The sequence below is a fragment of the Ambystoma mexicanum genome, chromosome 9, assembly GCF_040938575.1.
Source record: "Ambystoma mexicanum isolate Mex_15411 chromosome 9, UKY_AmexF1_1, whole genome shotgun sequence".
In the NCBI taxonomy this organism is placed as follows: Eukaryota; Metazoa; Chordata; class Amphibia; order Caudata; family Ambystomatidae; genus Ambystoma; species Ambystoma mexicanum.
In genome coordinates this window covers 668,601,288-668,614,243 of record NC_090931.1, presented here as the reverse complement: position 1 = coordinate 668,614,243, position 12,956 = coordinate 668,601,288, and the positions used below count along the sequence as shown (strand labels likewise).

Here is a 12,956-nt window from a genome sequence, read left to right as displayed (position 1 = left end):
CGTTTCGTTGATTAGTATGCCTGTCAAGGACCTTGTGTCATCACCATTCGCATTCCATTAAGGCCCTTGAGTCTCTTCGGGGACAGTTTGTAAGTAGTCTTCGTTTCGTGTCAACTGCTGGTACGGTTGTCTCAATGGGTACCTTGCTGCCCATGGTTGTCTGGTTATAGGCACTTCAACAGGTATTGCTCTTCTGATGGGCAGTGGGCAGAGCCCCAGTGCTGCTCTCTGTTGGTTTATTTGCTCCTCATACGTCACATATCTCGGTGATTATGGTCCTGGTTTCTCAAAGTGGGTGGCTGGAGTGGATCTCCTCTACAAAGGGCCTTATAGTTTCAGAGCCAATGATATACCATGTACTTAATAGTGTTGAAGATGACTTGCACTAGAGGTGGGCACGAGTTCTCCATCTGACAGCAGAGATTGAATCACAACCCAATCCCTTGTAGAAAGTATACTTAGATGTTCCCCTTGATCCTATCACAACTTTTTTTATTTTTGTATTTTTTTTTGCATTTATATAGCGTTGCGAACCCTCAGGCATCTGAGCGCTGCTTACTACCCACGGTGTGTGGTGCTCATTTATCGACCTCAGAAGGATGAAAGGCTTAGTTTGGCCCTGCCGGGATTCGAACCTGTGTCGGCAGGCTCTGCACAGATGTCAAAGCAAGCCCTCTACTCGCTGTGCTAGCTGACCGGAAGATCTTTAGTATAAAGATGTGATTTTTTGGTGAAATGTACGAGAGCTTGAGCGATTGTCAGTTGATGTCCGTTGTAACTCCCTGTTTTAGACGATTGATATTAAAACAGAAAACGTTTGCCATCTTCCTGAGTTGGTTCGATTATTTGGTGTCAGAATTATTCTGCATCCCATCCATTGCATGCATGCTATCCAAAGGGCTCTAAGCTCACTCCACAGACCAAACTTCCATCCCTGGTCTAAAATGTAGAAGCTCCTAGACCACCTTTTTCAGTTCAAATTATTTAGCATATAGAACTGATTAATCATTCAGAACTGTTGTAAGTGATTTTCCAAGTAATCTACAACACCCGACAACAATGGACTCCTTTTACCACAATCACCTAAATACTGGGATGAGGAAGAGGGAAAGAGGAATGCAGAACAAAAGGAGCCACTAGCTCAATGAGCGCTCTGTTTTTTTCAGTATGCAGGAGATTTAAAGACAGGAGGCATAGTCATAGAGGCTGCTGTTTGGAAGAAGACGTCTCATCCATCCGGGAGGCTTGTGAAGCCTGGAAGCACGAACCAGTGCGGTGGAGCCGAGCGGCTCACCAGCAAGGGAAAAGAGAAATGTTGAGAGGACCGGTCGTGCCGCAGACACACCAGGAGCCAGTGGACAACTCCTGGCCATGCAGCACCCGAAGAAAGCAGCGTTTCATGTGCTGAGGCGGGGCTTCGGGAGACACCGAAGCGAAGCAAGAGCAGTCCAGAGGGGAAAGCCGGCAGTACACATTTGCTGCTTAAGCAAGATCGTGGGCGAGAACGATAACAAGAGCCGATGAGTCAACCCAAGCACAGTGGCAACCCTGGGGGGTTTCAGCGACCGCACCTAATACCAACTATAATAAATAAAGCCACAGAAAGAGAGAAAGTAAAGAGACTGAATGAGAAACAAGTAAGTATATTGTGAATAAAACCACTAATAATATATGATTTTACGGAATACAAATATGTGGGGAACCCAAATAGAATTATTTATCAAGGTGATATGCCATACCATAAATGGTATGCACAACTATGGAAGTAAAAGAGGAAAAGCATGTAAATATAAAAAGTCCAGGCAGAAGAGTAAACCGGCTGGCAGGAGAGTAAACCAGGCAGTTATAATTGTGTGTGAATACAAGAAGCCCTGGCAGGAGAGTATACCAGACAATTATAAGTGTGAATACAAGTGAATGAGAAGTCCTGGCAGGGGAGTATACAGGCAGTTGCAAGTCTACCAGAAGCCATAACATATATATAACTGTGTACCAGACCAAAAGGAACTTTTTGAAAGAAGTGGAACTACAAGGCTAAGCAGCTTTGTAAATAACAGTACTGCTGTGGGCCAAGAAAGACACAAATAACTGTTAGACAAAGAATCATTTGTATTGAGGAGAATTCCAGAGGAAGGGAGCCAACCCAACCCCTGGAGCCAACAATCTTTTCTCTTGGAGAACTTTGTGTTGGAGCTGTGTATTCTTCGTTTACAAACTCCTTTGCAATCATCTTAGGTTAAAGACATTTCCATGTTCACCTTTAGTTTATAGTTTGAGGGTCAGTATAGAACCTTTGGACACAAGGACTATTTTGACTTTGACACCATGCCACAGACAGATTCTTAGTTTTTGGCAAGGAAATTCCTCTTAGAGCAGGGCCAGAGAGGTTGTTTGCCAATATTTTTGATTTCAATAAAAGTCTTTAACCAAAAACATGGCTAACCTGTGTCCAGGTTTCATTCCTGACTCCTCACATCTATTTCCTCTCTGCTGCAATTTCGATTTCGCTAAGTGGAATGGGGGGCTTTACAGAAAAGATATTTGTTTTCCAGGACTGGGGTGGTTGCAATGTTTATAACGTTTAGTTTCATCTTAAAATGATGAGGTAGTATATGCAGATTTAGTTCCCCTTGTAACTCTCTTAATTTGTTTCTCCTTTGGCCGCTTGAACAATATAACATTAAGAATCCTTTTGTGTATTGCGTATACACTTATCTTTGAAGCTAGTCCGATTTATCTCTGAAGGATTAAGTCTGCTTTTCTTTCTTACATGTCCCTCTTCACAAGAACCGTTTTAGGCAGATACTTCAGTATTTTGCTTGCATTATTTGTACTATAATTTACATGCGTTCTGCATGTATTGTGTAAAGAGGAACAGGAAGGCTACCCTGATATACCGCTCTTCACAAATGGGATTGTTACTCAGCACAATATTGGGAGTTATTTTCAAATTTAGTGGTACTCATTTCATCAACCTCAGAAGGGTAAAAGAGTAAATCTGTCACACTCATACGAACTCCTGCCACATACACCCCATTATCCTAACTAAACACAGCTGGCTGCACACCCGCCAGCCTAGGCGTTCTCCTCAGGCCTAACGCAGCCAGAATCGGTCTGGGTAACACCATGCCAGAACAAACACATACTCCTGATCTCCCAAACACCTCATCTACCGCTAAGAAGCAGCTATCATACGAGTGACACAACTGCTGCACACATATCGGGTGCACACACGCACCTTATGGCTCTCTCTCTTTCTACCGACTTGAACTACGGTTCCCGAGCACGTTCAACCTACCATGCGCCTTGAGATCATACCAATGGTACATAAGGCGCTATATAAATGGAAAGTAACATAACACAACATAACATAACATATGTTTATTGTTTGCACACAGATGGCTGCAGCAGATATGTTAACCCACATAGCTTTCTTACCAAAGAGCAATGCGAAGGAAGGTAATATCGATATTGCGCAAACCACAAATTAAACTGTTTGGGCACAATGACAGGAATTACTTCGTGGCTCACAGGCTCATTATGATGGCCACAGATACATTGAGCAGAAGGGTTCTTTCCCCCCGATTCGGGTCTGTCTCCACACATGCCGGATGTAGAGAATCTGTGGGGATCTTCGGTGTGTGCACATGCAGGCAACAGCAGCAATAGGCAATGGAAACCATGTATACATTCATTTCAGCAGAGTGTGCCTGGTTTTACATATGCAGAATAGCAGGGCACGCTCAGGGCAGGAACACAACAGAGCAGGGCTCCGGCAATACCTCTCTTGCTGACATCTCCTTAGACCCAGGGGCTTGCCACTCACACCCATGCTTCAACGAGCAGGCAGGCGGCTTTCAGAAGACTCGGCAGCACTGCTGAGTCTTCTGAAACAGGCTGCTCGTGGGTGTGACAGCTCGGCTCCAGAACAGTATACTCCTAGGGCTCTGTCCTAAAGCTGAGTTGTCACATGCAAGAGCAACTGACATCCGAAGTTTCAACAGACACTTCCAGTAGACTCGGCATGGACAACTGAGTTCAGAAACAGCCAAAGCCTCACATGCTTTCTGTAGCATTCCAGGCAAGTATATATGTCCTGCAATGTTCTCTGAGGAGATATTGGGCCTCATTACAGGTCGGGCGGTCTGGAAATAACAGTGGCGGTAAACCCGCCGCCACTGTTAATTCCGGACCACCTGATCCCGACTCCTGCAGGCGGGAGGTCCTATGGGACTCAATGGGAATAGGGATTTACCGAATTGCACCTCCGGAATTCCCGGGACACCAGGGTTGTAATGCCCTGGTATTTTCGGGAGTCACAGAAACGGAATGGTAATACGAGTCCGGCGGTAACCAGGCGGTTTTACCGCCTCGGTTACCGCCGGACTCGCAATGAGGCCCACTGTATTGCGTCCTGGCCTGGGACCACGCCCCTCGGCCCTCACAAGGCCCACGCCCCTCGGCCCTCACCACAAGGCCCACGCCCCTCGGCCCTCACCACAAGGCCGTCCCTACAAGGATCCCCCAGTAAAATGTTCCCATTTCCAGCATTTGGGCACGCTATGGTTAAATTGACCGATTCCGAAGGCATCACGAGGATAAGTATTCCCTCTGGTTCACAGGTTCAGGAACCCCAAACTCTGCATATGCAGAGAGGGATCAGAACGTGCGTTCAGAGGGGAAACACACACACGTTGTTTTGCGTGGGTTTTCTCCACGCCATCAGAATGAGGTCGTCTGTGCTACTCCTTTTTAAATGACTTTAGGAGCGCGAAAGGCTGGGTTTTCCTGCTAAATTAAAATCTATGATCTACAGGTTGCGCACAGATTTCTGCACCAGGCATGGTAATCCATTGAGCTCTCTTTCTGTGACGTTGGGACCTGAAAACGACCCTTCTTGGACATCAGGGCCCTGATTCATGGAATTATTTGCGTGTAAAACAGGGATTTGCGTGCCATTGTGCCAGCAAATCCCCATTCGTCAAACAGGGATTTGCTGCCAGAATGGCGCGCAAATCCCTGTTTTACAGGCCAATAATTCCATGAATCAGAGCCCAAATCTCTCCAGTATCCTGGACAGTTAAAATGATTCACGAACCCCCTTAAGTCCCGGGGGGCCTGTAAGCTGTTTTTGGGATGTTCACCCTGTACTAGTCACAAGGATCTGTGGGATCCCCATTAGGCTGAGGTCCAAAGAAAGACAGGTGGGCTAATGCTCTTGCGGATGGGCAGGATCTTCTCAACCGTGTGGATCTTTATAATCCATAAAGGTGCACTAGTACTGAATATATAAGCTTTATAAGAGGAAATAGGATTGTTTACCACCATCTGACACAACTAGTGAAGAAATAAGCAGATAATGGACTCCTGGCTATTTAACGTGGGTTTAGGGCCTGTGTGAACGTATATCAGCAGGATACTCTGCCCTAGTTAACAGAGGCGTAGAACGATAAAAACATCAACATTCACACTTACCTGAAGACCTGTTCTGGTCAGCGGTGCCGATCGAGCCATGATTGCTGTTGCACTTTTGGGCATGGGGTGAAAAGGTCACTGAGTTCCGGTTCCAGCCTTACTCCCGGCACAGTGAATACTGACCGCACTGTTGAAATCCAAGGAAGACAATGAGTCAGTGATTGACAGGTGAAGTTCTGATTATATGTAAAGTGCTGCCTTCTTTTTTGCTCACCGCACGCTGTCAGCTCTAGTCTAAACACTGGCCTTTTTGCTACCCACCGTCAGCCATCAAATGCCGGGGTACTTTGTTCTGAAGTGCGTTGCTTTTATAGGTAGATATGTGTATCACTGTGCATAGAGTGGGAGGGTTGCAACAGGCACCTTGGTATTTTTGCTGCAATGTGCTGCAATCCAACAAACTTATCAGTCTGGCCCGTGCTTTAGCAAGAAACCATGTAAGATTAATGACTCCTGATCTGACACTTTGTTGGCCTGCGCTGAAGCATGCACCCCATTTCAGTCCCATCTGAACCCACACAGCTATGTTATGCCTCCAACCCATCAGCACCCCAATGTGTCTCGGTCACGCCATATAGAGCTTATAATTCACACCACCTCCAGACCTGTAAGCCTGAAGATCACCTCACTTCTAGGAAATCCCTTTAAACCTAGTATTTTTTCCTCCTCCTGGGATCTAACAATGTATCTACTTAGCCTTAGAACAATAAGCCTGCACCCCAGACTATCACCTGAAAACCCACCAAATAATCATCTGTACAGACAACAGGCATCCTACCCTCTACAAAATGCAGGAAAACTGTTAACAACTTCTGCATGCTCAAAAGTCCCAGCCGGGCTGCATCCTGGAGGCCCTGCAAGCATTGCTGCAGCAATATGCTCGTCTCATATTCGGCCTAAGCAGGAGTTCCCGCTATTACTCCACAAATCACTTCTGCCTGCGCCCACCTGCCACTAGTTACCTTCCACCCTACCCCGCTCCAACTCATTGGAGTCAACCAATACGGCCTACTGCATAGAAGGTGGTGCAAAAAGCAGTCCACTATACCTGAAAAAGAATTCACATAAGCCAGGTGGGCTAGGAGCATGCTGTTCATTTGAACACATTATTCGCATAGATATACATACAAAACATGACAAATCAGACAACATAGTTATAGTGCATTTTATAATGCCCTCAAAAAATAACAAACCATAAAAATGACAACAAAGAAAAATAAAGAAACAAAGAAATATACATGATACAAACAAAACTACATCAACGAAGAAAGAACCACACAAAGTTGTACTCAAGTCAAATGGATGACTTTCGCTTCAAACTAAATTCCTTGCCGCCGCAACTTAATTCTTAAATCAGAGTTGAGGCTGCGCGACTTATATAATTCGTTTTGTCTTTGTTATTGTTTGTTCTTTTTTGAGGCTGGTTTGCTTCTGATATTGCTTCTGACGTGCATTAGTGTCGGGCCTTGCTAGCTCCTGCTTAAACCCCACCGCCCATGCAATGTCACTTCCGAGCCACGTCAGTTTCCAAACGTCTTTTATGTCCATCCCTTAACCAGGGTCTGGTGAAATAACTACTGCTCTGCAGGAGTACAGGGATGAGTACTGGCACTAAACCAGAAGTGATCGCAATCATAAAGGTGAAACAGGCGCAGCCAGACAGGTATGCCTGCCTGGCCTCTTAGGGTAGCATAGGCCGAGGGCAGGCTACACTCTTCACTCTTTCTCTCAATCCCAAGATTCATGCCTCCCAAAAGACCTAGCTCTGCACTTAGGCAGCCCAAACCCTGTATCTGTCATTCACAGTGCATTCTGCAACCTGTGTACAAAGTATCCAATGGAGAGAGGGGTGGAGAGAGAAAGAGAGAGAGAGGGAGAGAGAGAGAGAGAGAGAGAGAGAGAGAGAGAGAGAGAGAGAGAGAGAGAGAGAGAGGGAGATATAGAGGGACAAAGAGAAAGACTGCACAAGCAGAATGATACATTAAAAATGGTAAAGGTCTACATAGTGAGAAGGAGCAGTGCGGTGGGGACGTCATGTTGTGCATTTTATGTCTTGTTATGCATTTTAATTCCGTGTTATGCATCTATGCCTTGTCATATATGTTCATGTCATTCCAGGCCTAGTTGTGCCTAATTAGGGTAATTTCACGCTATTTCAGGTCACGCTATGCCAGCGTGCAAAGTGAGTGTCTGTTACTTGCAGTCAATTTGGCAGGGCCGCCTTTCCGACTGCCCTGTGACACTTTGCGCATATTCCTAACGCAGCATCGCTCTAGCTGGCATGGAGCGATGCGACAATGTGGCCAATGCGGACCATGCACTAGCAGCTCACATAGCCAGTGGTTGCCAGTCATAGGGTCGAAAACAAAAGGATTGAATGCCTTTTGATCGACAGTCAAAGGACCGAAAAAAGGGTCGAATTTGTTTTTTTTGTTTTTTTATGGGGGGGTTCCCCCCAACTCCCCGTTTTCTTTATTAAAAACATTTTTTTACCAACCCAAACTAAAAAATATATATATAAATAAATAAAAATAATTCGACCCTTTTTTTCGATCCTTTTGCATTCCAGAAAAAGGTCATTCGATCCTTTATATTCGATCCTTTGACTGGACACCATAGCCAGTCACCCGGGCCGGCCCTAGAATGTGTACGGCCCTGGGCGGCAAAAGATGTGTGGGCCCCCCTCATTTGCATAAATAGTAACATCAGTGACATCACAGAATGAGTCTTTAGTATTTAAATGTATCATGGGAAGTTAAATTAGAAACATGTTGCCATGCGTGAGATAGTAGAGAAATACACTGACGTCCAGTACATGAATTGTCAATATTCATATTTACCTATATGGCAATATCAGGAGCGAGACATTTTTTATGAAGCAGCAGACAGCTGGATACCTTGTACAGACTTCTGATTTTGGCAGATACGGCATAGTGTAATAAAAGCATTTGCCCGGGAGCGGCTGAGCACGAAGCACGGTTGAGGGCAGTCTGCAATTCAGGAACTTGAACACATCTCTTCCCAGATGTAATTGGTAAAACATTTTGCGAAAGGTCTTTTTTAACATTTGGTTTGAAAACACTATCTGTGTGAGGCATTGCAAAAATATGGTGATTGTGTTTTGCTAACTGAAACAAACGGCTTTTTTTGCAGAAGATTCACGATTGTTTTTATTTTTATTGGGCATATATTTGGGCTATACTAGTGCCTAGTTGCCTATGGGCTTAGTGCGCTTTACAAATGTAAAAAATAAATAAAAGATAAATACTGTCCAAATAAGCAATATGCTTTTATTTCAGATGCTACAGATAAGGATAATTTTTAATGTAAAACAAATATATATCTAATAATAACTACGTTTTATCGAGTGCTGCTCACTACAAAATGAGAAGGGAGACTCATTTGTGTACCCCCTGAGCCTTGATTGGAGGAGATGAGCAGGCCAGAACTATATGTCAGTGTAGAATAGCAGGGGATCCTATAGCAGAAGGTTTCAAAGGTAAGTGAGCGGGTTTGGAGCCTGTTGCTGAGATGTTAGATGTTCAGACCTTCCTGTAAATCATATGTCTTCTTTCTTATTCCTGCGGCAACATGTGCTGTAAAATGTGGTGTTTTGACAAGGAGATGGGTAACAGGGGTGGACCGGGCTATATGGAACTCTGGACCTTTCCCAGTAGGCCTCTGCACCCTGGACCTCTTTTTTTGTGGCATTTTGCACATTTTCCCATAGAAAACGGGTTAGGCTTGCTGAAAATGTGTAATATTGGGCCACTTTTAAAATTATTGCCAGGGCCTCTTTTGGTGCCCAGTCCACCCCTGATGGGTACGGCTCCCTCGCTTCACTCAGTGTGGTGACATTTGCCCCCATAGCGAAAATCAAAAGCTGGCACCTAACAATATATGCACAGTAAGTGAACATATCTTAAAGTGAAAGGTACACATTTAGTTCAATTGACCTTTCCCCTTAGAAGAAAATGCACTAGACAAAAGAGCAATGGCCTTTCAAAAAAAGTAATCAACAACAGAAAAATAACCTGAGAGAGGACATTTCCCAATAAATATGTTGGCAAAGTATAAAAGTTGCTCACTTTTTAAACCTAGCAATATGTAGTGAAATATTCCCTGGAAAACAAAATCCCAATCCGAGCATGTGCTTTGATGATATTTGCATGTGTCTGCACTGGAAACATGACAACCTGGGTGACATCCTGGTAGTGAAATGCTTGAGCAAACTTGCACAATGGGGTTTTGTCCACCCTCTGAAAAATGTCACTGGTCACCCACATGTATCCTTTGATTGATTGATTGATTATTTATATAGCGCCTATACACAATGTGTTTCAAAGCGCTTAAAAGCAGCACATGGCCACAATCAATGAAAACAAACTCCACCAGTCTCCAGTCTCCAGGATTGCAACCTCTCTTATCCCTTAGCCTTTCATCATTTCCCCTCCTCAACCCCATGCCTGGCTTTCAACAATACTCTGCTTTATGAAGATGTCTTGAAATGTACACATACCATAGTAAGGTACCCACTCAAATATATAAATCCTGAAAGACATATGGTAAGCAAAAAGTGTACAATTGCAGCATTATTGTCCTATTTTGACTGGGAGACTACAAATACCAGAATGCAATTCAGCAAAAGGCAAATAAATGGTCTTTGTATTTTCAAGAGGTATAACGACATGTAATGTGTGAAAAGGTTTGCCTGTTTGTGTTTCAGCGTTTGACAAATGCATGATTCATATATGATGTGATGAAAGTATCACATTCTACCAAAAATAAACACTTTTTGGTGCGTTAAATGTGAGCACCTGAAAATAATGTAGCTAACATAAAACTGTTTTGTGTGATATATTGTCATTGACCTGGAGGAGAGTGTAGATGTAGGCAGGTAACTGGTTCTTTGTGTGTGCTTTTGGGATGAAAATACCGATTTGCATTTCTTTTTTTTTTATAATTTATCTTTATTATTTTCGATATATCAACAATCAAGTAACATAACTTCAACATCCCCCCTTCAACTCCCCCCCCTCCCTCCCTGGGGACACGTATGCTTTAGTACAGGGATTACATTATGCATTAAAGATATCTGAGATCCCGGTGTTGTGTGGACACCACTGGTCCATATAGTCTGATTGGAGGTACTCCAGGACTCCGCCCCATTCCTTTGCAAACCGGTCTCTCGTTCCCTGGATTGTGTGTGTGACTTTTTCCATCGCCATCTGGGCCCAGACTCTTTGGAGCCATGCGAAAATCAGCGGGGTGTCTTTCTTTTTCCAACTATGGGCAATTGTTGTCCATGCCGCTATAAAGAGACCCATAAGACTTCTCCATTGTGATTTATTATATCTTCTTGCCATGTCATCTCTTATTCCACACAACAAGACACCCTCTCCTAATTGTCCCACATCTGGAAATATTTTGCCCATTTCTCCCTTAAGTTCTTCCCAGAAAGGCTTTATTCCTTTGCATGTCCACCAGATGTGTTTCCAGGTTCCCACCTCTCCGCATTCCCTCCAGCATAAGCTTGACGTTTTTGGGAACATAGTGTGAAGTCTCTCTGGGGTGTAGTGCCACTGTGTAACCATTTTTATCCACATTTCTCTTGTTTGAGCAGATCTGGTCATTTTTGGAATTAGAGTCCAGAGGTCCTCCCATTGTTTCCTTGTTGGTTCCCACTCCAGAGTGCTGTTCCATTTAATCATATATGACCACTTAATTTCTTCATCCTGTGTATTTATAAAGGAATATAAAGTAGAAACCCAATTCTTTGCCCCTGAGTTCGTTGTAAAATATTTCTCGAATGGGGTGAGAGTTCTCGTTGCTGCCTTCGTTATGTCCGGGGATCTCAACCAATGTTTGAGTTGTTTGTGTCTGTATTTCTCCCGAGTGGAGCGTACTGCGAGTGGGAGGCAGGATTCGTATGACCTAATTTCATTGTTGATGAACATTTCCCCAATTTTCGTTATTCCTTCCTCCTCCCAGCAATCGTATGCCCCCTGCTCCATCCCCGGTGGGAACTGCGGGTTTCTACAAATGGGGGTGAATGGTCCTAGCGTGGTGGTCATTAAGCCCCTACGAGTTTGCATGTCCCACGCCTCCATCGTTGTTTTCATTGTTTCGCTTATCCCTATGTTGGGGTGTCTGTGCTGTTTCTGCTTCCAGAGTAGTTTTGCAAAGGTAGCGGGCGCCCCTCTCTCGAAAGAACAGACTTGATAACCTGTTCAGTGGTTATTAACCACTTGAGAGTTCTCAGCCACTGCTTTTACTCACTGTGCCTTTCACAGATGGGAGATATCCATTTGCATATCAGTCTTTGTCCTGCCCAGGGGCAGTCCAGCACCGAAATGCAATGGCAATTCCAACCTGAACGAGAGTACCACCAGCAACCCCATACACGTGTTTCACCCTTGTTGGGGATCATCAGTGAGGTGAAGCTGATGCCTCTCTAAGCACAGTGAGAGGGAGACCACGTCTGGTTGCCCCCAGGAGACCTAGGGTTACCAATCCCAGGTTCCTTGAAAAATAGTTTTGCAAAGGTAGCGGGCGCCCCTCTCTCGAAAGAACAGACTTGATAACCTGTTCAGTGGTTATCAACCACTTGAGAGTTCGCAGCCACTGCTTTTACTCACTGTGCCTTTCACAGATAGGAGATATCCATTTGCATATCAGTCTTTGTCCTGCCCAGGGGCAGTCCAGCACCGAAATGCAATGGCAATTCCAACCTGAACGAGAGTACCACCAGCAACCCCATACACGTGTTTCACCCTTGTTGGGGATCATCAGTGAGGTGAAGCTGATGCCTCTCTAAGCACAGTGAGAGGGAGACCACGTCTGGTTGCCCCCAGGAGACCTAGTGTTACCAATCCCAGGTTCCTTGAAAAATAGTTTTGCAAAGGTAGCGGGCGCCCCTCTCTCGAAAGAACAGACTTGATAACCTGTTCAGTGGTTATTAACCACTTGAGAGTTCGCAGCCACTGCTTTTACTCACTGTGCCTTTCACAGATGTTTCCAGAGTAGTTCCACTAATGGGGTTCTTGCCACTGCTCTGTCCTGTGCTGCCCAAATCGGTTGTGGATCATCACCTAGCCACTCCCGTAGTACCTTTAGCTGTGCCGCTTGGTAGTATTTCTGGAAGTGAGGGAGCGACAGCCCCCCCTCCCTGGTTGGTGTGGACATGACAGCCCTAGCCAGTCTTGGCATTTTCCCCTTCCACACAAAGGTTGAGATTACCCGGGACAGTGTTTTAAAGAATAATCTGGGTACGCCTACCGGGAGGGCCTGGAAATAATAGAGAGGTTTTGGTAGGATGGTCATCTTTACCGCTTGGATCCTGCCCCACCACGAGATCAACAAAGGGTTCCATCTCTCCATATCCCTACAAATGCTCGTGAGGAGCTACGGGAAGTTTTTACCAATAAAGCTGTTCCACCCTGTGTGTAAGTGTAATTCCCAGATATTTGATGCCATCCTCT

General features: G+C 44.8%; 1 protein-coding gene across 1 annotated transcript in view; it reads right to left on the bottom strand.

Moving 5' to 3' along the window:
- The window catches only part of CDK15 (cyclin dependent kinase 15), a 504,364-nt gene that overhangs the window by 31,875 nt on the left and 459,533 nt on the right, over positions 1–12,956 (bottom strand). Inside the window, exon 13 of the mRNA XM_069615506.1 lies at positions 5,476–5,602. Coding sequence (XP_069471607.1) covers positions 5,493–5,602 — 110 coding nt within the window. The 3' untranslated portion in view covers positions 5,476–5,492. The remainder of the gene's footprint in view (positions 1–5,475; positions 5,603–12,956) is intronic.